Genomic DNA, 26,414 nt, shown 5'->3' on the forward strand with positions numbered 1-26,414 from the left:
TAAATGATAACATAGATAGAATGAAGTTCCTAGAAAATATTTTTTCAACAAAGTAATAGAACTTTATTATTTCCAAACTAACCCTTTTGCTACTGACTGTACCTTATCTCATTGTGGTAGTAACGTGGGACGAGTTGACCACTAAAAATATTATTTTATTTTATTTTCTGCAACTCGTCCCAAATGGGCCGTAGGCATGTGGTCCGAGTTGACTACTTACTCGCAAAACGGGATGAATAGAATTCGAGAGGTGAATAGATACAGAAGGGGGGTGAATAAACGTTTGGAAAATGTTCTAACATCTATTCACCCCATTCCTTTGTCTATTTACCCTTTGAAGTGTATTCACCCTGTTTTACCGTACCGTAGAATACTTTCGTACGACTCCGGTATTAGTATACTGAAAGTTTTAGTTTCATTCCAAAGCTAAGTTAATAATGGTTTATTTACATGAAAACTAAAAAAAAGAATTTTATTTTTCGTATTTAAACTTATAAAGATGGTAGGTTTCTGCAAAATGGTAATCGGTACAAAGTAGGTAGGTATAATGCCTAAGCTGTAGGATTGGGAAATCACTTGTTTGAAATCCAAGTACAAATGTACAAATGTAAAATTCATTATAGTAGTTAATTGGTATAAATAAATAAATTCCAGTTTTTTAAAGTAATCGTAAAATTGCTCACTTGAAAGTCTGCGAAAGAATAAGGTAGAGCAGTACACGCTTTCGAGTTTTTTTGTAAAATAAAAATAGTTCAGTATTTGGTGTCCATTTATTAAAAGTAAACTTGATATTTGATGTCTTGAAAGTAATTTGTGTCAGCTTTGTACATTATCGTTGTAACGGTGTTCTCTATATATCCTACATTATTGTGACAATACAAAAAATATATATTATAGTAAATAAGTAAACATTTGTGAAATGTGAAGTAGGGCCTTTTGCCATAATAGGTAGGTGACATAGTCCTATAAACATACACGTACCTACAATATATATTAAAATGGAGTGGATATATTACCGAAAAATAACAAGAACTTTTAGGAATATAATAAACTTATAAATTTTATTGTGAACAAACTAAAAGTAGAACCAGAAATAGAGCTGTGAACCTTAATGATTGATGAAAGTTTTAGATTCTGAAACACTTCAGGTAGGTTTTGAGTAGCAAGCATTGATAATCTCAATATGAACCAATCAGAGATCATTTGTCAAATTAACTAAAAATCACGGTTTACTCACGTATGGAGCAAAGCTATGCTAGTTATGAGCAGCGTGCGCAGACGCATCCTACTAGGATTTAGTATGTCTCACCATAGTTATTTTAAAAATATAGTTTCTGTCCAACATCAACCAATCAGAGAGTGGTATTATATGCTATTCTCTGTATTTTTAAAGAAGTGTAAAATAAAAGCTGTTCCGTGATTGTTCGAACGATCGATCCGTAAGTTTATACATTTACCATGAGATGTCGCAAATGATAAATTTGCTGTGACATGGGCGTAAAATAATACAATATATCTCTCGTTAATAGTTCTACAGAAATTTTCAATTTTCCTGGGAAATTAAACTTCCTGTTCTTGTTATTTTCCGATAACAGATACAAAGCTGTGGTTTCTAGAGGAGGAGGGATACAGATTTGACTTTTGCTTTGAACACTTATTTCGCGTTTGGTTTTGTCCCCGATTTTATATCCACCACATTTTAACTGGTAGTATGCATTGTATTTTGATACAGATACCTATTAAAATTATATTAAACCCTTTTTTGGTGCATATCATATGCTTGGGAGTGTGATATATTTTGGCTTAGCTGAAGATTAAAGTTAGGGAGGGAGAAGAAGTCCTAAAAGTAACAACTTTATCAATTATTATACCTATAGGTATACTGCATTTTATGTGGACTAATATGTTTTTACTAATAAACTGTGTAACGAATTTTGTCCAATTACGGCCATGTGTTTAAACATCTCATACTATTAATTTATTCGTATGAGATTTCAATTATTAAGGAAACCATGGTATAAATTTTAACTAACGAACTTACTTTAATTAACATTTACCTACTATTACTTGCATTTTATTCATTTTATATTAACATTAAAATAACGACAATTTTTGGTCGAATGTAGTTTATAGTAATAGGTTCCCCTGTATGTAGGAACCTAATTTAATTGCATTTACTTTTGATACATATTAAACAAAATAACTAACTAACTTAGGATAAGAAATCACGTTTTCTTTTTTTGTTTTCGCCATATTTTTAAGCTACGTGTCTGCTAAAAGATGTAATGCTCAGTGTTGGCAATTGGCAAGACCTACATATAAACGTAATAATAATTGATGTCTATAATAACCAATCACTTGTAAAACTAACTATACTTATATGTACTAACTTTATTCAATCAATAAATCTTATACCAGTGGCAATATCCTTGTTTTATTTAAAACACTAATTGTCTTCCATATTAATTATCTGTAGGTACTTATATCGGGAGGAGGTCTACTTTAAAGACACGGTGCCCCTTACAGGTGCAGAGGGTGGCCACCGGGGTGATTTTAGTGTGGTAAAAGTCCCACACTCCCTAGGTTTTTCTCCCCAAAACTAGGGGTATTTTGAATGTTTCCCCTCGTCATAAAAAAGCGTTTAGTCCACTCTCGGGCCCGCGGCCCCCATAATTGATGTTTCTACTCGGCCCCTAATTAGGGTGTCATCTCGGCCCCTGAGGTCCGGGTTTTTATTATCAGCGAAATTTTAGTTTCCACTCGGCCCTCAGAGTACAGTTGCTAAAAAATGTTTATCCGTTCCATACTATTTATTAAAAATACCCCCGTTGTGGTGCGGGTGCGGGTGTGGGTACGGCTTGCTGAACAAGGCTTCTCCCTTAGTCTTCTACATCAGACGACAAATGCCAGAAGTCATTATTCGACGCAGATGAATTGGCGGGCAAAACGGTATTTTTTTAAGGCATAATCTAGTTATTGAGTAAAAAAAACCCCTAGTGACTTTTAAACTTTTGTAGTCGACTATACCAAAATTTATTTTTCTGACTAAGGGACGAGTGGATGTTTCTGTCTTTTCTATGAAAATCCAGTCTCGTCGGGCCGAGTGTGGATTTTGTTTAGGGGACGAGTTGAGACCAATGAGCAAATGTTTTTTTAGGGGCCGAGGGTCCGAGGGCTTAACGTAAAAAAGGCACCTATATCAATGGCCTATCACCTATGGTGCCTCTAAAAGTCTTAGTACAACGGAGTTGTGCTGGTACCGATGCCGTGCGATTAGAAGTGTAGCTTCTTTATTAACACAGAGTTAAGGATCAGAAGTACTGAGTTACTGTATTTGTGAGATCAGCTGGTTAAGAATAGCTCCTGTGTTGCTCGTTATCAGTAAGGCATTCCTGAAATAGTACGAGTATTAATCCTAATGTGCGCAAGACGTAAAAAGGCTACAAGTGATAGCAACTTATTCCACTGTGCTTTGAAGACACGCATTTCATTAATGTTATAAAACATTATATTGGAGATAAATAAATTAAATATATCGCACATCTAGTAATATATAGGCACCTTTACGGTTTTGATAGTTTACCTGCCTTGTTTAGTTTTTAGTTTACTGACCAATGAACTGTTGCTTTACGTGCGTGTGGGGGAAAACTACAATAATGGTATAATGACACTTACGACCTCTCTCGATGAATCATAATGATGAAATAGATTAATACTTGCACATTTAAACATTATTTGCAGATGTGCCAATATATTATTACTAGGTGAGCGATATTATGTTAGGTAGGAATAGGATTTTTTCTATTCCGTACATCCAAGTAACGCCATCTGTCTGTAACTTACCAAACTACTAATATTACTTTAGTCTCTCAACTGTCCCCTTAGTGTGTAATTTTATTAATGCTGAATGTGATGTGTGAATGTGAATGTGATAATCTTAAACAATTTTACGTGTACGTTGAAATAAAAAGTTTAATAGAATAAGAAGATTTAATTTATATACCTGAGAGCACTGTCCTTTAAGAGTATAGATAAATAATAGTTCCGCTATTCGACGACAGGTATCTCGCAGTATGAGGAAATTCTATGGTTACTATTACTTATTTCAACTTTTGCTTATCCCTTTCCGGGAAATACAGGTGTAAGTATTGATTATTGTATGTTAAGTTACTCTCGGAAAATAATGAGAAATATCGTGCTACTGGTCATGTATCTAATAATAATGTACCTAAATATATTCTTCACTGATAAGAAATATAATTTTCATAATACATAAATAAATAACAATATTTGAACCAATTTTAGTTGTTCAACGAAAGAAATAGTTAGCTCCATCTTACAATAATTCGCGCTTAACTCAACGCTCACGTTTTATCTACTGCATACTAGATGTCGCTAGTTGTCTTATAATGTCCTTTACATTTTTAACGAAAGTTTTATCAACTTTTTAATTAGGTACGTAGTGCATATATATACTATGAATAGTCATTAAGTAAAAATGTCTATATTATTAATCTTATTTGACACTTTGATACAAGTTTAATCGTTCATAGAGATTAATGAATGTCATTCCAAAATAAATTGTGCTGGGTAGGTAATAAATAACGACCACAGTTCATTTAGGTTTAGACAATGTCACGTAGCTCGCCAGTTAATTTTATTTAAAACAAATTGTAATTGGTCATTCAATCAAAAACTTACCTTATTTATATTGTAGGAAAGTAAGAATAGCCGGAGCTGCTGACAACGTTAAAGGTTACCAGGGCTCCGGCTCAAAGCAGGAGAAGGAACGGGGTGGTTTTTAGTCAGTAAGAGTCTGACAGTCCCTCTCGCCTCACCCAAAGCGGGAGATGTCATTGGGTGATTTTCCCCCTCACAAAAAGGAGGTAAGTAAGAATAAAATATCAAGTTTATTTAACAAGACATTAGTAATTAAAAGGGGTTTGAGGTCAGCCACGCTAGATAGGTAAATAGAATGGACGATAGTCGAATAGGATAAGTCAATGTAAACTATTGACAAACTATAAAATGTGTCGTCATTTTGTATGTGATACACAATCACATATTATGTATACCTATAAGACACGTTATAGATACATTGTACACCCACTTTTCACCATTTGTATCATAAATCCCATATCATAGGGGGTGAGCCTATTGCACAAATGCAGCCTAGGCACAAGGCCGATATTACTTTGCCCGACCCGAGATTCGAACCCGAGACCCCTAGTCCGGCAGGCGCTCTTGCAACTACTCGACCAAAGAGGCAGTCAAATATACACCCTAGAAATGAGTTTGGTTATGCAGTTGAACTAGTAGTCTTCATGTTTCGCAGCCAATTAAACACATAAGTCGTCAAAATCAATTATACGCATAGGCAGGCAGACTAAACCTAGAGGACGCCTTAGGCAAGCAACTCATATAGGCTTCACTGGTGGCGTATCGAATCTTTTCGGGGTCCCGTATAAAAAATCGTTTGGGGGCCTCTTTTTGAGTTGGAAAATCATCCAATGACTTTTTCCGCCTTGTCTCTTAAGCCTCAAAGAGTGGACTTACCGATGTTATAACAAGTGACCCCATGTTTAGGGGCCCCGAAGATGACGTTAATTTTCCTAAAGTTACTGCCAACTGTTGAACGCATGCTTTAACGCGATAAGAGAAAGAATTGATTATTTGGATGTTTGTAAGTTCTGAAATGAATTATTTTTTTTATTAAGTTTGTCGGTAACAAATAGAAGTAGATACGTCTCTAGCTATCCCTCTGGGCGTCTCTCTATGGGTACGCGTGTCTCGCGGTGTCACAGGGCCTCTCTGCAACTTGGAGCCCTAGGCACTTTCCTAGTTTGCCTTAGGGATAATACGGGTCTGTACACGTATACCTTTACTTGGGTTCTTACCCCACTTTCGTATCCCAGTTGACAATGACCCTAGCCAAAAAAAAATTAGTCATTGTGTAATGTACGTTATCAAGACTAAAGACTTATCTAGACTAGATTTTTTTTTGTATGTGGGACTAGCCCGCAACGCCCTATCACACCGCTGCAACTTCTGTAAGCCAGGATCTACAGTAGATACAACAGTGAAAACACTGAAGTCCGGCGCGTCCTAGGGACATGGATGACTGTCTTCGATCCCGCAACGAAATAAATCAGAAGAAGAGTAGAAAAAGAAAACGATAGTTATCAAGGTTTAAAGACAGATTAGATAGTCTAGATTACTCTAAATTAGATTAAGAAGCAGTTGCATAGTCACATCTTAAGTAAGTACCTAATTATTCAATTCCAAGTAACTGCCTATTTAAAAGCAAGTACAAATATGTACTAACTTATCAAGAATTTAATCTACAACGAACTAGCGTAATGTGTAGCTACATGCACTGCTACATATCATACAAAACCAGTTTATCATAGTCGCGTTTAGTATAACCATTCCAAACTTTAAAAGGTCAGTTTAAACTGGTTTTTCATAGCTCAATGTGTAGTCTACATAGGTATATGAAAAGTGATTGTTTAGTCACGGCGCACTAGTTGTTGAAAAACATGGACGCCTACGCACTGTACTTGAATACAAAGGATACTTATTGTATTTAGGTAATAATTGAAACTTCCTTGAACATGCTGTTAAAGAGCTTTACCTAAGTACTGATGGAATTTTTCTGGCCTGACACAATCCTAGACACGTAAAACAGGAAAACGCTTCTTGCGCTGTAAAAAATATTTTTTTAACATATGCTTTGGACGTTAAAACCTAATTTATATGAATGTGCTTTATTTTTCTGTTTCCTGCGGCCTGTGGCTTTTCCAATTAATTGGGGGTCGGCATTTCCGGAGCTCTGGACTACCTAGCGCGTTTACCGGTACCCCGACTCGAAGAGCAGGAGTAGGAACGGGGTGGTTTTTAGTCAGTAAGAGTCTAATACTCCCTCTCGCCTCCCCTAAGGCGAGAGAAGTCATTAGATGATTTTCCCCCCTTAAAAAAGGGGGTTGGCATTATTATTTAACTAGATTTGGCTTAGGTAATGTCAGAGCAACTGCAACCTACCCTTTATAATACGGATGATAACGGGGTTTGAAAATTAGAAATCTATTTAGTCCAACAGTTAAGTAATTAAAAAATATTAGACACCTATTTTTTATTTTGTCGATTAAGATAACAATATTTAGATAAAACGAATCAAAGTTTAGGAGAGGAAACAAATACGTCATTTCTGCGTTTAAACCTAGAAGTGACGTGACGCGATATTTAAAATCAATAAGTATATTCGAAATGCAAATATTTGTTTCCATATGAAAATCAAAATACGTGTCGTTAGAAATAATCTACAAGATGGACATTAAAATAAAAATTAGTCATCTACCCTATTGTGAAGTCATAATTGTATTAATTCCTCATTATCATGTTTGTTAATTATAATTATCTAGTAAGCTGAACATTTAGGAACATACTATGAGTCATTAAACGTAAAACAGAAAAACAACAAATGTTGCTTTTGCAATAATTTTAGGCACATTGTTTCAGTTTTCAATTTGATGGATTTAATTTTATCAGGCCTGACTTCTGATGATCATTCCTCGGAGGGTTGATAAATCGACGGTTAATGAAACAATACTGCCAAATAATTGCCACGCGAACGCCCCGTCATGACTAATGACTGTTTTCAATCAATGTTTCCAATTGTTTCCGACTGCGGATATATGTGTTTTCGTCAAATGTGTGAATGATATATTTCTATAAAGGAAAATATTCAGTAAAATCTCGTTTATCATTTGTCGTTTATAATAGTGTCGTCACGTCTTTTATCTGTAGGCAGAGGTGCACATTACGCAACGTAATGCCACTGTACATTCACCTTTTACCATTTGTGTTATAAGTTCCATGTAATAGGGAGTGAAACTTTTACCAGACTCCGTGCATTTACTGAGAAATTTTCGAAATACCGAAAAAAATCCTTGACCTGATCCGGGAATCGAATCCATGACCCGTTGCCTTGCAGTCACACTTGCAACCACTCGACCAACGAGGTAGTCATATGATAAAAAATACTCAATAAGACCAATAAACAAGTCAAGGTAAATTCGGAAAATTACATGTCTCTGGGGACCAGGGATTCCCAGTAGGCCGACATGTTTGAAAAGTGGCAACACCACGATTATTCGTATCAAGCGCGACCTTTTGACTCAGTCAACAACTTATCTACTTGAGGGTACAATCGGAATGTTGAGCAATGTATTCGTATCAAAAGTAAAAGAAAGATCAATAATATTATAATTTATTCTAAGCATTATTACCGCTAGCTTCATTATGATATATCATGATTTGATTCGATGGTCTAAAATTATTTCAATTTGATCGAGGTGGTTCTCCACCTTCGAAACAGTTACTGCCTGTGCCCTCAGTACATGTTTGCGTCACGTTTTAGAGTAATCGAAACGACAGCGCGTTCGGCGCTCTGATTGGAGCGTTTATTCCAGCCAGCCAACCAGAGCGCCGAACGCGCTGTCGTTTCGATTACTTTAGATGTAAAGCAAATTCATACTAAGGGTACTGTTTCTGATTCCATGGGAGGAAAAAGACGGGTGTAATTACTGCGAGCACCACCCGGAGGATACGGTGGAGCTTACGATGGCGATGAGCTTTGCATGAGATGGCAGTGACCTTGACGTCCAGCACTGGTTCAGGGCTTGAACCAGACCAATACCATTACTGCGGACAATCTAGCAGGTTACTGGGGCTCCGGCTCGAAGCAGGAGTAGGAACGGGGGTGGTTTTTAGTCAGTAAGAGTCTGACACTGTCTCTTCTCCAACCTAAGGCAGGAAAAGTCATTGGATGATCCCCTCCCAAAAGTATACCTCATCATCATTAAAAGACCTTGATTTCAATACCATGAAAAGATTTATGCTCAGCAGTGGACCTCGACAAAATGATTATTTTAATACCGGTATTTATATTTTTTGTGATAATGAATCTTTCGGCAAAAAATTTACTTGCGAAGTGTAAAGTCTCAAAAGATGAAGATTATAAAATAAATAATTGTTTTATAGGCTTGTTTAACACGCTTTTGGGACCCTGAAGTGTAACCAGTTTGCCGGCTGCTGCCTTGCAATCGACAAGTACAGACATTATGTATGTTACGTAAAATCTTTTCTACTGCCACGATGACATCATAGACTAAGTTATCGAGTTACCGTTTTGTACCTACTTGCATTAACTCGTTATATGTTCAATGCAAACAGGCAAAAATATTGTAACTAGTATTTCTGTCTAATAAATATAAATTCAGTTTAAGAAGACAATAGTAAAACAAGATATTGGTTACAGATTCTTTATTAAAATTGATAGCGAAATTAGAATAAATAATTTAAAATAAACAATTATATAATAATATAAAAACAATAACTTATGTGGAAATGTTTATCTTTACTGAGGAGAAGGAGGTTAAAACAACAAATAGATATGATTCGGCGAAATCCGAAGCGGTCGTGTTAATCTTTGACCTTATAGTTATAGCATCTTGTAAGCGAGTTGGAGTTCGAGGCTCATTCGCCACATACGCCTCGTGGTGATCAGTCATTTAGCATAGTTATTTATTAATCATGAAGGTTCTGGTCGTTCTAGCCGGCCTCCTGGCCATCTCGGCTGCCGTCGGCCCCGTGGTCCCTGCCAAAGTCGTCTGCTACTACAACAGCAAGAGCTATGTCAGGGAATGTAAGTATATTTCCCATTTTTTTCTGTTTCGCTGTGCGTTTACCGTTTATACCCGCGAATTTTATTTTCAGCCGGTTTCGCAAATCGTTCTAGATATTTTATCGTAGGACATAGATTTGTAATATTTTTTCAGCTTTAATTTGTTTTTTTTTATGAGGAAATAATTAAGTATTAGATGAGCATTACTGATATTAAAAACAAATAATTTCAAACACGTTTTTAAGCAATATATCTGTGAATAGCATTATTAAAGAGATGTAACCAACACAGAATACAGTTTATTTGGTATAAAATGTGCAGTTAGGTTAAGCGATATTTTCTTCTGAATATTCTAGATTTTTTTAAAGATTGATATATTATTTATTTATGTGAAAGTGGGTACATATCTGGGTTTGAGTAGCCAGTTCTAGGTATAATATAACAACCAGAGTCCGTTACATAAATGTTGATTACTTCGTTTACTGAGAGTATTTCGCGATGATATCATACGATCTACATTATTAACCCCAATTATCCGTTTTATATATATCTCTGTAGTACAGCGGATGCAATTATCTTACTTAAAGGCCGATTTACATTGTCAAGCGATGTAGGTAAATAATGTATAGCGTAGGTGGAAGGATATAATGATTAAAGAAGCTGCGCCCGCGACTTTGATACTTATTTTTATTGCAGTTTGCATTTCAAAGGTGCATTTACCTTTAAATATGGTCTCGGTATCTCTATAAATTCTTAGTCATATCTACCTGCGTTTAGGAATAAAAAATATAATGTTTTAACTCGTTCTTTGACATTGTGAGGTTTTTTTTTTTTTAGTAATAAATACGGATATTTATTTAACACAAATAACATAGAATATTTGTAATAAGACACGTTTGAAGGTTTTTCCTGTCGTTTGTAGGTCTTATTTAACTTCCTTTGATGTTTTGCTCGCGATTCGACACGTTTTGGCACACGTAGTTACTTTTTTATCCACGTTATAATAACGGATTGGGTCAGACAAAGGGTTATTCGTATTATTCGGATTTTCGAAAATGTAGCCGTATAGCACGGAGTCTGAAATTATACCTACTCGGTTTATGGTAATAGCTCTCTCTGTCTCTCTTGCCTCAAAAAGGGGACTTACCGATGCTATAAAAGCGAGTCCATGTTTGGGGCCCTTATGATGAAGCTATTTTTTTTTTAAAGTTGCTGCCAATCTTAGAAGGCGTCCTTTACGCAGAAAAAAAGAAATAGATTATTTACAGTTAGGTTGTTTCTAAAATGAAATAAAAAATAGGAATTTTTTATTTTTTGTTTACTCACTTTTTGGGTTCCCGAAGTCTGGGGTCCTGTATAATTGATATGGCAGATTCGGCGCTTACTACGCCCCTGCTCACCTCGTAATACAATACATGAGACTATCAGATGTACTGAGAGTACAGACTTTGTATATGTGCACATTTGCTGCCTCTTTAGGGTTGTTTTTTCAATTTTTTTCCATAACTTGTAACAACTGTAAAGCAAATTCATTATATTTATTCTGATCCTTTTTTACTTCAAGCAAGATTTTCCATTGTTTATTTTTGTTTATCTTGTAAAGGGTTGCAGTTGACAGCCCCTTTGATATGGAAACAAGGGTTTAAAATAATTTTATAAGATAATGTTCTATAATTTTATTAGAACTAGCTTCTTCCAGCATCTTTGTCCGTGTTTTCGTGGGATAAAAAGTATCCCACCACCCAAGTCAGTTCATACCCTGTCTGTATAGGTACCTACCAAGTTTCATCAAATCCGAACAAATAGATTTTCACATTTATAATATTTAGTGCGATTAAAACAATTTAATTTTTTTTTAAACAAAATGAATTGAAGTTTTATTTATATGTGCCAACATTTTTTAAATAGTAGGTAGGTAATTTTGATTGCACCGGTTTATCATAAACAAATATTAGTGGGTTTTTTAAACACGAAAATAAGTTTTATTTATTTAGTATCAAAGTTTTGGCCAGTAGGTATTATGCATGACGTTATCCTCATGGTTATAACCGATTTGATGCAGCTCACAACTCACAAAGGTCCTAACCTTGCCCCATCAGGTTTTAAGGAAAAAAAAAACAGCATAGTAATTAAAATAAACAACAAATAAATAACAACCTTATAGTTCTGATAGAAAGGTTAATTTTTCTGCGTCCTTTATTATTTTATTTTATAGTTAAAACTAGACATTAATACGAGTATTGTTTCTACAAACTCGAAGAAACTTTTCCTATTTATGCGTGGTTTACCGTTAAATAACTGTTGGTTATTTATTCTTGGTTATGAAATACAAACAATAATTGAATATTCCTTATTGTATACCATTTAGTTGTAGTTTGTTTATAAAATTAAAAGCCTCTTTCACCAGCTTCATAGAAGTACAGGATAAACTTATATGTATATAGTTCATACAAATTACATTCTTAATTCTTTATTTAATACATACTGGCTATGCAGACATTGTGAAACAAACCCTTAAGCTTACTGTTTTCTATTCGTTACTTAACGAATGCATGCATTCGTCAAACGACCGGCGGCCTGCAACTGAAAAATGCTCGCGTCTTGCTTAGAAACAATTAATACTGTCCACGTAGCAGTAATTGTAGGCCGCCTATCTCTTTTGTAGGATGCATGCATTCTTCAAATGACGTAACGCACTATGCCTAAGAATTAAGAGTGCAATTAATCGTTTAAATGAAACCACGATAATTATATAAACCATTGCTGGACAAATAAAAACCAATAAAAATTAAATAGGTACAGCTTCCTCTATTATCAAGAAAATAACAGTACAATGTTTAATTAATTGCGAGAGAGAAATCTTGTTATTATTACGTGATAGCATAAACAAGTTCCTTGTAACCTTTCACCTAAAATGATAAGGGTTGATAAGAACTCATTTTATAATAAATCATTATGTTGCAACTGTAAACGTACCTAGTGTTACATAATATACAAATAATATTTTATTCTAACTACCAGTGCTTAAATTTTATTCGTCTTTTTTAAATTGGGAATATCATCGACTTTTTTTAAGAGGGGAGGGAACATCATTCAATGACTTCAATTTCGATTTCCGCCAGGTAGTCCATAGCTGTGGATCAGGCATCAGCCCTACTGGGCCCCATCCAAATTTTATTCCACTTGGATAATAATATCGTTTTATTTTTTATTTCTAAGTAGGTAACAGGACGGAGTCTAGAATTGTACCCGGGTGTATAGGAGTAGGTTACCTCTTAATATATGAGACTAATAACACAACTGGTAAAAAAGGAGGCTGTTACTTTATATATTAGTGCATAAATACAATGCTATATATACAAATGACGTTATTCTATGTGTGCTGTATAAATAGTTCTAACTTATATTACCTTCAAGAAATACATGAACAGTGTCGTGTATGTAAAAAGAGTACTATAGGCATACAGAACTACATATATGTAATATGTATGTGTATGTACTTCGTTGTCAACACAATTCAACAATTCCTTGGCAGAATTTGTATTCAACGCACTGCCTATCCTCCGAACGATGAGTGAACTATTAATATTGATGTTCAGTGTTTATATAAATAGAAATAAAATATGTAGTAGGAGTAATAATAACTAGGAATCTATTTTATACGTGTCACGTATACTGAATATAAAATTAGTTAAAAGTCATTCACTTCTGTATCATGGCTTGTTATTCGCCCTGTAAAAATATAAGTAACCAGAATTATTTCGATTTATGGAAAACCGCTCTTTTTCTAAAGGCCTTAAGGTATGTCCAAGTCATTTTTGTCTCCAGGAATACAAGCTTTTAATCTGAATAGAAATGCCTGATAACTATATCTTGAATATGCTGGGAATACCTTTGAGATTTATATTTTCTTGATTATAAAATAAACCGCTACTCGGCTATTTGTCAAATAAAAACCAAACTATGTAAATGTTTTAAAACTATTTATATATTATTGTACGACAAGGAAAAATCTTCAGACAAAATATTAGCCATCTTAGTTCGAGGTTTTCATAAAATCTTTTGTAGAAATGATGTGAAGATGAGATGAGATTAACTGAGGGTTTTATATCCATCATCATCTCATTCAAAAGACGCCCTTTGCTTTTAAGTTTTCAAGAAGCTCGTTCCATTTATGGACCTTAAGCGATACACTTCATTTCCAGTTAAGAAAAGGTATACACTCAGAAAAAGGAGGGTAGTGCCGAAAAAATTTGAGCGTTACAACACATACAATAGAACGAAATCTACATTGCTTACTTAAAAGTCGACCCAACTGAAATATAAATAAACACATCTGAATAGCACATAGACCCTGTAATTGGTTACATTCCGAAGCAGATTTCTATTCTTAATGCTCCCTCATATGTAAAATAAGGATTGCGGACAATAGTCCCCTAAAAAAGGGTTAGGGCATTAGACGTATTAAAATTCGGGTTTGGTACCTTTGCCACTAAGAATAACTAGTAATACGGAAAAAAGGAAAATGCAAAATTGTAGGTAAGCAATCGAAATAAATAGGGGAATGAAAGTGATGGTACAGTGCTAGTGGAGTGGTATATTTGCTATCTGTGGGACATTTGGCAACGTCCTATACCCGCATGCGACATAAATTTAACTTAGCTCAAACGTATTGTTACTGAACTTTATTATCAGTATTTTTGTGAATAACTTTCATGTGTCGCTGCAAATGATGTCGGTTGATAATGAATCAGATGTGGGAGTAGCCGTCACACAGTGCTTACCTACATCTGAATATTTTATTGTTTTGAACATGGCATTTGAAACAGACAGTTTATTTAAAATTAGATTTTAATGGATGACATTGGAACAGATGATACAATTCCTGTTAGCTTATGTTCTTTGTTTAACCTAATACGTATTTATTTACTCTTTCAAATATACAGGATGGTCGTTAGTAGGCTCCTCCTATGCGAAAGAATCGGCGTAAAATCAATTCTGGTGTTTAAATTTTCATGAACCGAAAGAACGATTCGGAATGCTTATTTTCTTAAAAAATCGATTACGAAGAAACTCTTAACGAGCCTGTCATTTGCTGTAACGCATTGGTAGGCAATTGAGTAATATAACTTATAATATCTAATGCAAAAACACGTAATATTATTGTTTGTAGATAAATATTTTTCTTGTGAAATACTAAAGCTGTGGTTTTGATAGGCGGTGATTCGTCATCATCTAAGGAAATTTTATTATGCACAGCAAATTTCTTAGAAAATGTGTGTAAGCAACTGTAAATTATTACATTGTTAAGCAAAATTGCTTGCATTATCGTTATATTATAAGTGGGGCAAATGCAATTCGTCTCACGTAATGAGCATGTAGGTTTAATAGATTTACATTTATATTATTTGGATTTATACATACTAATAATGGAAGAGTTATAGACATAAATCTTGGATATGTCTAGGTTTTATTTGTTTTTTCTACTACCTGTCTTTTAGTCTTATTTCAAGGAATAAAGGGGTGACACTATTAGCATTTTTTCCTCTATAACATTGAAATATAGCTTTGTAGTTTCCAAGAATAACTTGAACGCAGTAAGCACATAGAAGGCCGAACCAACGTGGCCTTTTCTTAGATGATTGTTTTTTTTTATAACCTTGATTTCGCTAGGTATTAATCGAAACGTTAATTTAAATTTGATTACGCAAGCTTTATTTACTGGCGATTTAGTTTTAATAACATACCTGCTATGTTATTTTAGAAGAACCTGTACCCATTTATTTTGTCGCAGGTGTAGAACAAAATGTTGTTGACCCCAAAATTATCGAGACCTTGTAATAACAAAAATATCCGTGTACTTGGAAACAAGATATTTGTTTTCGTGATGATAACTTCTATAACCCTTCGACGTTGAAACTTTGGATAAGCATTTGTAGGTAATGATTAAGTAATGTATGTGAATAATAAAGACAATCGCTAAACACGCGAGGCGGCTTGTGACCTGTGTATGATACGTGTCAATATAAGGCCAAATGATAATAGCGACTACAAACAAAGTCGTTCTAGAAATACTCAGAATCCAATAGGCAAACATTTGACTTAGTCTGTGAGATAATAAACTGTCGACCACAAGCTAATTCGTACCTACTTACTTATTGCATGCCAGTTTCCTTATTTTTTTATGCTGTTAGGTCTTGCGATCGTTACCTTGTGACGTCATCTGTTAATAAAAAGAGCCAAGTAGGCATTACCTACTCATTTGCTCAATTTATTTATTGTTGTCCTTATTGTCCTATGGAAATGGACTCGTTTCATGAGATCATCTCGTTTTGTGAGCCAGGTTTCTATTTACGTATGTAAAGGGCGTTGCTGAACTTAGGTATAATATTTTTATATTCTTTTTTTATAAGGTCGATTCTTGTATAAATACTAGTTCTTTGGTAGTTATTGAATATTTCAACTAATTTATTTTCGCCAATTATTTCAACGTTTTAAAACTATAAACCAGCATCAAAACAAAATAGACATGCGAAGGTACCAAACTTTGGGCAGCTTTCGCTTATCATTTATTTTCCAATAAACCCTTTGTTTATATCCCGGAAAACGTCATTAATTACGATTATATTCTACTATCAAAACTTTCCGACACGACTTAATGATGGCTGTTTGAGTCCGCATTGTCTTATTTATTACGTTATTTAAACAAAAGAGGAAAAATCATTATTTGCTCAGATATCACGTCGATGTCCTCACGCTTAGTTAAATATGAATAGGGGATTACTGTATTTGGTCTGTCACGAGGATTCGATGCCAACAAGCCGAGTATTGACTTGTTCCTTATGCATATCTAACAACATTTATCAAATTCATTACTGGGATTACCCGGTAAACCGATATAGAGAACAAATCATATTTACATTGGCCGTACATTAACCTTTGCAATAGGCAAGTACATTTCTATCGAAGCGACTACATCTCAATGATTTCCTTACATTTACAAATAGTTTGCTTGCGTCTAGAATTTTTGTTTCGTTTGTATGTAAAAAGTAAATAGTAAATTCAAAGAATATTTAACGTCTTGCTGACATTTGCTGGTTACTTATTTATATAAGTAGATGTAGTGACAAGAAAACGTTGTAAGAATTGCTGTGAGTAATTGCTCAAACAGAACGAATGAGATGGTAATTTAGCGCGATATATGTTTGCCTTCTTGAGTGAAACATGAGTCAATAAGGATCATGTAACGCAGGTAATCATTCTTCCAGCATCCACGGTTGTTTCGGCTAATGGCTTGACAAGCTTTCATTCATTAGGCCTGTAGCCACGCTGCTAAGAAATAAGCCTAGCCTTTTGAAATCATTTTGATATACTAGACTTGTTATTTGTCTAATGAGATACAAAGTAGTTATTGATGTAATGAGATTTATCAGTCCTTAGAATTATGTTTGCTACAATTATTATTTAGTACATATACCTAATCTAGACTTCACGTTGACATGGAATTAAGTAGCTTAATGTAAGAAATAATTTGGTGATCGAAGAAAAAAGTGATAGAAACAAAAACCTTTCGTTTATACATGTGTGTCCAGCCTCACTTCGTGTTAATGTGTGGACCCTTACAGTTGGTGTGTTGATCACGTCATTTGGCGAGGTACGAGTACGTACGTGCCAGACGTTAAGTGGTTAATGTAACGGAAACAATGGAATTGAGTGTTCTCAGTTTATACAATAGATATGGGCATCTAAGATCTAGCGCCCACGTGCTACATTGCGTGATATTATCCCCTATGTAATGTCTACAGAACTATCAGCACGGTGATGTAATTGTGCAATGATTCATACCTAGCTGTCTATTTTTTTTGTTTAAATCATACTGTTTCATTGACATTGTCCGTAGGTATACTGTATTCAATTTCATTGTAATGACATTACGCCGCAGCACAGCCAATTCAACGAAACATTCGCAGACAAATAAGATGACTAACCTTATCAAATAGATACGAATGTTAAAATGTTTTTCCTCCTAGGATTATTCAATTGTACGCAGTTCAAATGAAGTCAAAGACCAATTCAGTAAGGCCCTGAGGATTCGTTGAGACCTCCCGTAATAACAGATAATAACCGATACGCTGTGCTGATAATAGATTAATAGGTCCTTGTTTACACTTGGCCGTTTAAAGTCCATATAGTACTTCTATTTGTGTAATATATCGTAGAACATTTGCGAAACATTTTCTGGAACTTTTGTCCTTAATTTAGGAGGTACCTACCTACGGCCATTTTTGTCGATCAACGTGGAATAAACAAGTTGGCCTAGTTCGCGATACGTTGTTAGTGATCTCAACCACAATGTTGATTAACTGAGCATTGTTCTCACAAGTGTTTTTAGATCGGAATCTGTTATTCATATTTAAGTAAACCAGTTCATTCAAAAACAAATGATTCATTGTGCAGGAGTTTAAAAAGTTTTGAAATGTCTTTGAACAATTACAATCAGATTACTTACATAATTATTATGACATTTGAAATCCTAGTAGTTAGACGAGTCACTTTTGATAGACACCACCCACGATGAACTGGTTGCTTATAACAACATATGCAAATTATGTTTTTGTGATTTGAACAATAAATATTACGACAGGATTGCGATACTGAGAATTAATCCTGACGTGACGCATAATCAGTCTAGTTCTTCAAAAGGAAAACTATAAATAGATCTGATCTGAATAAGAAAATTGCAGCGATTATGACTAGGTATTATTATGATTAGATTTAGATGAATAATGTTTTTAAGGGTGTATCAAAAGAGGGCTTAGTAGCCGATCTTCTTGAAATACATCGTAAACATCTTAATTCAGTCGAAGGATGCATTTATCCAGCTCAAGCGCGCATGCTGCCGTTGGACTTGGACCCTGCCCTGTCCTTCTGCTCCCACCTGGTCTACGGATATGCCGGCATCCAGCCCGACACTTACAAGATGGTGTCCCTCAACGAGAACCTGGACGTAGACCGCTCCCACGCCAACTACCGTGCTATCACCAACTTCAAGACCAAGTACCCTGGTCTGAAGGTTCTGCTGTCCGTTGGTGGTGACTCTGACACAGAAGAAGCCCAGAAATACAACCTCCTGGTGAGTAGAAAATTTCAAACCAGTCTTGTTACTTAATCCAAATGCTTTTAAAACTTTAAAGTGCTCTCTTTATGTTTTGTTCCGCCAAGCACTAGTTTTAATAAGGTCAAGCAATAAAACGTGACATCTATTCTTCTCATATACCTATAGTTGACTAGACGACTCTAAAATAGTCCAATGATGTAGTAGCACTATTTATAGCTACTCCCTGAGTTCTGAAACCGCAGAACTAATTCAAAGGATATAAGATAATTCACTGGCTGTGGGTGGGTACTCAATAAATGGACTGTAATTGAATACATTTCATGTCAACGTACATGCATGATTGGATTTTGTAGAAGGTACTGAAGCAGCTTGAGATTATGCAAATTAACTTGATAAATTAGATGAGTTTGTATTCAGGATTGGGTTTGTAAGGGAATAGGTACAATGGTTTGATTAATAAATACTCTACCTTCAGGACTGAGCATGTGTTCTTTATGACTTTCTAGAAATGCCTACTTACCTTTATTTAATGGAAATCTTGGTCTTGATGTTATTCTGTCGATAACGTATACCTACTAACTACGCTATTATCTGCCCACGAGAACAGTATAACAGTTATGTAGTATCCTAAAGTTAGGTAGTTAGTTCATTTTATCCTTAACCTATTAAGACAGATTTCTTTGAGAATAATATGATTACTAACTTAGACATTTCCTTCTTAGCTGGAGTCCCCACAGGCGCGCACAGCGTTCGTGAACTCCGGAGTGTTGTTGGCTGAACAGCACGGTTTCGATGGCATTGACCTCGCCTGGCAGTTCCCCAAATACAAGCCCAAGAAGATCCGCTCCACTTGGGGTGAGTACTGACGAAGTTCTGTAAGATTTGTGACAATGTTTAATTCTTAAACCTTTTTTAATTTCTCACGTCACACCTTTTATCTTTAGAGGTGTACATTACGGGCAATGCCATTGTACAATGTGCACACAATTTGTCTTATACTGTGTAATAGAGGTTGAGCCTATTGCTATATCCCGGGCACAATTCCAGACTACGTGTTACTACTGAGAAATTTTTCGAAATCAAACCCGAGACCCCTTGCTCGGCAGTCATAATTTCGACCAACGAGACAGTAATTTTTATTGTATCAATTAATTTTAAACTTCGTTAATACAGACTACCTTAATATACTAGAGCCTCGTGTAGATATTGTAATCTATTCAGGTTTTATATTCTACAAAAGTTTCACTAACAATAAGCTAATAATTTTACCAGGATCCATCTGGCACGGTATTAAGAAGACCTTCGGTACCACCCCTGTCGATGAGAAGGAGGCTGAGCACCGTGAAGGTTTCACTGCCCTGGTCCGTGAGCTGAAACAGGCCCTGAACGTCAAGCCTAACATGCAACTGGCCGTCACTGTCCTTCCCAACGTCAACTCATCTGGTTAGTACCTACCTATGAAACTTTTTCACATACTTTTAGATTATACTTGCATCGCCGTATAAAGAAATACCTGCTTATAGGATTGGTCCCTACAACTGTGCAAATCGATATTAATTTGTTTTATTTTCTGTTGTAATAACGTATTGCAATAACATGCGATCAGTTTTTGTCCAATTACTTAAAAGATCAGGATGCTTTTACCAATATTGTAATATTTCGAATTTATTAAGCTGATTGTTTCAACCGGCTTAATTGGACAAAGTGAAAATCGTGCGTAGTATGTAAGGGATTAAAAACTCATAAAGGGGGAGTGATTTAATATTTTTGATGGAAAAATCCAATACACTTGAAAGGGCTGCCACAGTATTTTCAAAGCCTATAATATCAAGCCATCTAAGAGGAATTTAATCAATCCTCCCTCACCTTGAGTAGGTAGGGCTTCATTAAATTCTTTGTTAATGATGAAATATTTCTTAACATTCTTCCCCATACATGTGTCTAAGAATTTAATGAACATTTTTAGTTATACTTTCTACCAGTTATCTATGTTTCGTCCAATTTCGGGTAAGTAGTTGTAGACAATATTTTTTCTTCACGTTTCAGTTGTGTGTTAAACGTATTCTACATACATACAGCGACGGAAATCTGATAAGTAGGTCAAATTTAGGTCATATCACTTGTAGATACTGATGTATAAGTCTAGCCTGATTGGGTCTAATTAGAAAATACGTCATCTATGTTAATACTAATACTAATCATCATACCAATCTTCTTTTTCCTAATATGATGTCTATTCTTGCAGTCTACTTCGACATCCCCGCCATCATCAACTTGGTGGACATCGTGCATCTTAGTGCCTATGACTTCGAGACTCCTGAACGTAACCCCAAGGAGGCTGACTATGCTACTCCCCTCTACACTCCTCAAAACCGCAACCCACTGTTGAACGCTGACGCCGTTGTCAACCACTGGTAAGTCTCATTGGTCATTTCGTGATGAATTTATTTTTATGTTAACGTAATCGGAACGTTACCGTGGATAGCTCTCTGATTGGTTGGTTAACTTGGAGCAGCTAATCAGAGCCAAATGTCATAAATTCCTCGATCCCGTATTGGTTACTTGTGAATCATAGAAATTAAATTACATTATCTATAATATGTTATTATTGTAAATAATAGAAAAAAATAGGTCGCTCAAAATACACGTTCAGGCTCTAAAATATTCACCAACATCAGTTTGGTCGGGATTTACTCCCAGAAGACTCGCTGGCGGCAGCGGCAGGGCAATGCTAATTTTAGTTTCAGTAGTGTTAGTTTATTGTCTAACCTAAAAACAGATTATTTATTGATGAGAATTAACTATAATTTAACTACATTCAATAATATTTAGATTCTTATACGCATTTGCTTTCTCTTTCAATCAGCATATTAAAATCATGATAGGCTAAATTTTTCCAAGGCATAATTATGGCAGTAAAGCCAGCCTAGCTATACATATGGGAATGTTTTCTAAACATTGTCAACATGGTGCTACTATATAGGGACCATAAAGTTAACGAGTGTTTACATGCTGAAGCGGTTTGTAGTTTTATCCAAGGCCAGGATCGGTTATGGAGTCGTAAGGTGTAATTTCACGTAGAAGGACCCTCATGATTAAGCTAAATGTCTTGCGTAGAACGACCTTGTATGACTAGATCCATAAAGGTTATGGAAGGTAAAGAGAGAAGCAGTAAAGGTGGCCATGAGTTAAGGTTTCAAGATTGACAGCACGGTTGGTGCGGTGGCTGGGCAACTGGCTGCCGCGCAACGGGTAGCGGGTTCGATTCCCGCACGGAGCAACTCTTTGTGTGATCCACAAATTGTTGTTTCGGGTCTGGGTGTCATGTGTATGTGAACTTGTATGTTTGTAAACGCACCCACGACACAGGAGAAAATCCTAATGTGGGGCAACGTTTAAAAAATAAAAAAATAAAAAAAAGAAAAAAAAGATGGTTTCAAGTGCACGTACCTGTTTATCAAAGGATTTAATGTACTTCTCGTCTTTCAACAGGATCCAAGGTGGTGCTCCTGCCCACAAGCTGGTGTTGGGTATCCCAACCGCTGCCCGCACCTGGAAACTCGACAGTGAAAGCGAGATCTCTGGAGTTCCTCCAATCCACGCTGACGGTGCTGGTGAAGCTGGTATGTTGGAGTTTTTTGGTTTTTATTGAACCTTTAGCCGTTGTACTCTGTTGTGGATGTGTTTAAACATAAAGAACTATTATATTTTTTGGAGACCACTGATTCTGTTTTGTTTAGACATAAAGAACTATATTTTTTGGATACCACTGATAATAATGCTGTACCTAGTAGAAACAGATATAGTCTCAGTTACCTATGTTACATTTCCTATTGAGTTTGGTCATATTCAGTGTTCATTGATTATGTTGTGTTTTTTAATAATACTTTTTAGTTTAGCATTATTTACCAACAAATATCAAACTCTTAAGACTTGGCATTTTAAAATTTAATGGTAGGTATACTGTTGCGTAAAGTTTTATTTCAAAATTTTGAGTATTTCCTCTTCGTTTTATTTTACCTTTCACTTCACTTGTTCTTATTTGAGTTCCGTTATGCGTAATATTGTTTTAAAAAATGTAAACACTTTCGTTTTGCAACAGAGTGCAAAAATTATTTACATAATATATGTACATAATTAATTATGTCTGTCATATTCAGATCAAACCATTGTAATCTTTATACGAAAATGGCACAAGAATTTGTCATCAGAAGGCTTAGTACGAGTTTGATTTATATTGAACATATGTTGCTCTGATTGGTTGGTCCATTGGAGCCGGCCAATCATAGCCCCGAACGCAGTGACGTTTTGATCTCGTTTAACATAAAACACACTCGTATTAAGGCCTCTGCTTGGGAAACAATTGCTACCCAACAATTGTACTCCTAAATATTCAGTGTGATGATAAATATTCATGTTTAGATTTAGTCACTATGTCTTATTCATTGCATTCGGTCACAATACCCTCGCAATTTGGCACTTCCTTAGCGTTCATATAAATATGCATGTAGTTAGTAAGTCATTTCGACGACCTTGTTGGTCTGTTACTGACAATAGGTACAGGCTTGAGAGCCAATGGGTACAGATTTCTAGGTTTGAGCAAAGCAATTGTTTAGATTTGAGCATTTCCGCAATGAAGCGGAGTTCTGAAAGCTAATTCTAAATTGTAATAGTAGGGTTTAATTTTGAATCTTCCTAAATCTATTATACTTTTCTTTCTTCTAGGACCTTACACCAAAACCGAAGGTATCTTGAGCTACCCTGAAGTTTGCGCCAAATTGATCAACCCCAACCACCAGAAGGGCATGCGTCCTCACCTCAGGAAGGTCACTGACCCCAGCAAGCGCTTCGGTAAGTAATGCATTCTATTTTTCACCTATAAAACAAAAGTTTGGTAGAAATAAGTACGGTACATCTTTAGATTTTTGGTAAATATTGAAGTACGTTACGTACGTTAAATGAGACAGGTTTTTCGTTTAATACATAAATATCCAATAATATGAACAATTTCAAATAAAAAACTTGAATAATATTCTTTCAAGTCCAGTGCATTGTGTCAAGGCATCATAAGTTATTCGCAATGGGATACGAAGATACGGCTTCTGATGTCAAATTGCATAAAATTCCCAGCACGTAAACATGCACTTTAGAAAATATATCTGTCTGTCAGTACTTTTGACATTTTAAGACAGTATTGTCTGGGCTTCGGGAAGTTGGTTACATTTTGTTACTTATATTACGTTTTTTCAATATTAAGTAGTAGTAGTTTTTTGTTTTGTAGTTTCAGTTTTCATACGAATTTAAGTGTGTGTGTTATTAAACCTCAACCTAAGTTTTTAAGTTGTTCTGTGCTGTATAAATGAAGCTTTATAGTGCCATACTGGATTAATTAAAAATGCAAATTACATAAGCCTCTGTGTGCCTTAAAGAATTATATCTTTCGCCCATAACTGCATCTGAAAATAAGATTGTAATACTAAAAAAATATGTTATTGTTTTTTGAGTAATGGCTGAAAGATGTTAAATCTTCTAAAATTTAAAGCTTGCTTGTAAATGGGATTAGTATTAGCATATTTAACTTTTCAGAAAAAGAATTAAAGAAAGACTTAACGAAGGACCCAGAGATAACCCCTCTTTTTGGTTGGTACGCATTCATAGTAGGCTTATAGCTTCTATAACAAACACCATACTAAAAGCTGATTGGCAGAGATCGTCCAAATGTTAATAACAATCTTTTAAAGATTATTTTACGTATACATGTATTTTATTATATATTTTTGGCATAGCTGCTTTTCATTGCAACATGGAAACATTAAAAAGATATGTAGTATGAGAACTAAAAGTTAATAGTTATATAGTAGTAACGTATTTATGTAGTTTTTGGTGTATTTTTTTACTGTATTGTTATTGCATGAATATGACATGAATAGTTTTAAAGTATTATGTAGCTAGTATTATATATCGATATTTGGTGGGTAGGTATACATACAATATATATTTGGTTTAAACGATAGGCTGTAACGACTTTTGCACTTTCCTTAATATAATTATCGTATCTAGTAATTAGTCGTTGTATGTAGACTCCAACAGGGCACGCGTATCAAACTATCCCAAACTGTTAGATTTCTGCATTAAATCTTCAACTTTATTACAAAAAGATAAAGTTGTAATTGTATTAGCAAATGAGGGATAGTTTTATATGCTGCCTTTAGTGCAAGTTTAGATAATAAGTTCAATCATGACATTTTACGCTAAAATATGGGTTTATTGTCAAGTTGTATAGTATATTAATGTTAATATGTAATTACAGGAACCTATGCCTTCCGTCTCCCCGACGACAACGGTGACCCAGGTCTGTGGGTGTCCTACGAAGACCCTGACACTGCTGGACAAAGGGCTGCTTACGTCAAGTAAGATTTTTTTTTTAATAATTGACGTCATTTTCGTGACCTGGGAATGTCTTAAAATTGTAACCCATAGAAGGCAGCATTCATTAACTTTTTTATGACCTCAAAGTGCCTATTACATGAAGTGTGTATGGTAACCTCCTTAAGGTAACTTTCAGTTGGTGATGATGATGGTCCAATGAAGCGATTGCTTTTGCATTTCTTGATAAATGAAATGTGTTTGAGTCACTGTAATTCTACAGCGATAGGAAACATACATCGTTAGATTATAAATAACCGATTTGATTTCTGATTCGGATCTGAAGTCTTAATATTGGAGTGTTCCCGTTGTTTCTAGAGCACCTATTTCTTAGGCACCTATTAATTGAGCACCACCAATATTAAACCATATGTATAGGAGCTCAAACGGGAATACATGCTTCGAATATTTGATCCATTATTATTAATTTAGAGGCGCTTATACACACGGCTTGTATATACGAAGATTTTCTGAAGAAAGATCTTAATTAACCAATATAAAATTATTTTCCAGGGCCAAGAACCTCGGTGGAGTTTCTATCGTTGACCTGTCCATGGATGACTTCCGCGGTCTCTGCACCGGAGACAAGTACCCCATCCTCAGGGCTGCCAAATACCGTCTTTAAATTACAATATCAATATTAATTACTCGTTATAACAATACCTATTACTCGTAGTTACTCAATAAACATATCAGATACTCAATGTAATATTCAGATATTGTAATGTTATTAAATTATATCTTCCGTTTGTATATTTCAATAGGGATGATGGCAGGGCATGGACATTAAACATCTATTCTGCCCGTCGATTTGACAAAGAAAAATATTAGACATGTATTATTTATTTTCATATAAAACATATCTTTGTATCTATATTAAAATAAAAAATCATGTCTAATGCTTTTAATTAATCTATGTCGGTTGTTATCATCCCTCTCTAAAATTGGACTGGTCATTTATACCATAATGGCGACGTTATAATCATAATAATATTATTTAAACAACAGAATAATAATTTATAATTGTAACTTTTTTATAATAAAACTCTACTTGCTGTGCGAATACAGTGTTTTATTTTTACAGATTCTTCCCTATCCATTTGTTTTGTTTATAATACCTTAATAGAAAGTATAAAATATATGAAATGTCCTCAGTGCTATTTTTAAATGAAATTGCGGAGAAAA

General features: G+C 35.0%; 1 protein-coding gene across 4 annotated transcripts; it reads left to right on the forward strand.

Annotated features, from left to right (window-relative positions):
- The first annotated feature begins 9,521 nt into the window (after nt 1–9,521).
- Nucleotides 9,522–26,292, forward strand: LOC118276216 (chitinase-like protein EN03). 4 transcript variants are annotated; one of them, XM_050704453.1, is made up of 10 exons: nt 9,522–9,706; nt 18,547–18,818; nt 19,526–19,658; nt 20,076–20,246; nt 21,049–21,217; nt 22,296–22,426; nt 23,529–23,654; nt 24,390–24,443; nt 25,114–25,213; nt 25,743–26,292. In XM_050704453.1, exons 1-10 carry the CDS (start codon nt 9,595–9,597, stop codon nt 25,852–25,854), a joined length of 1,380 nt encoding a protein of 459 aa, XP_050560410.1. In that variant the 5' UTR covers nt 9,522–9,594; the 3' UTR covers nt 25,855–26,292. The 4 variants fall into 4 exon arrangements, with proteins under 4 accessions (XP_050560410.1, XP_050560411.1, XP_035450382.1 ...); XM_050704454.1 differs by having other exon boundaries at nt 9,523–9,706; nt 18,568–18,818; XM_035594489.2 differs by lacking the exon at nt 24,390–24,443 and having other exon boundaries at nt 9,523–9,706.
- Nucleotides 26,293–26,414: the final 122 nt, after the last annotated feature.

Source organism: Spodoptera frugiperda, chromosome 25 (assembly GCF_023101765.2).
Source record: "Spodoptera frugiperda isolate SF20-4 chromosome 25, AGI-APGP_CSIRO_Sfru_2.0, whole genome shotgun sequence".
Lineage (NCBI taxonomy): Eukaryota > Metazoa > Arthropoda > Insecta > Lepidoptera > Noctuidae > Spodoptera > Spodoptera frugiperda.

Bases quoted from the DNA above. Each gene is read 5' to 3' on its own strand.
- LOC118276216 (XM_050704453.1), top strand. From the start codon at position 9,595: ATGAAGGTTCTGGTCGTTCTAGCCGGCCTCCTGGCCATCTCGGCTGCC. The intron at 18,819-19,525 runs GTGAGTAGAAAA...TTTCCTTCTTAG, and splicing joins CCCAGAAATACAACCTCCTG to CTGGAGTCCCCACAGGCGCG. The intron at 19,659-20,075 runs GTGAGTACTGAC...TAATTTTACCAG, and splicing joins GAAGATCCGCTCCACTTGGG to GATCCATCTGGCACGGTATT.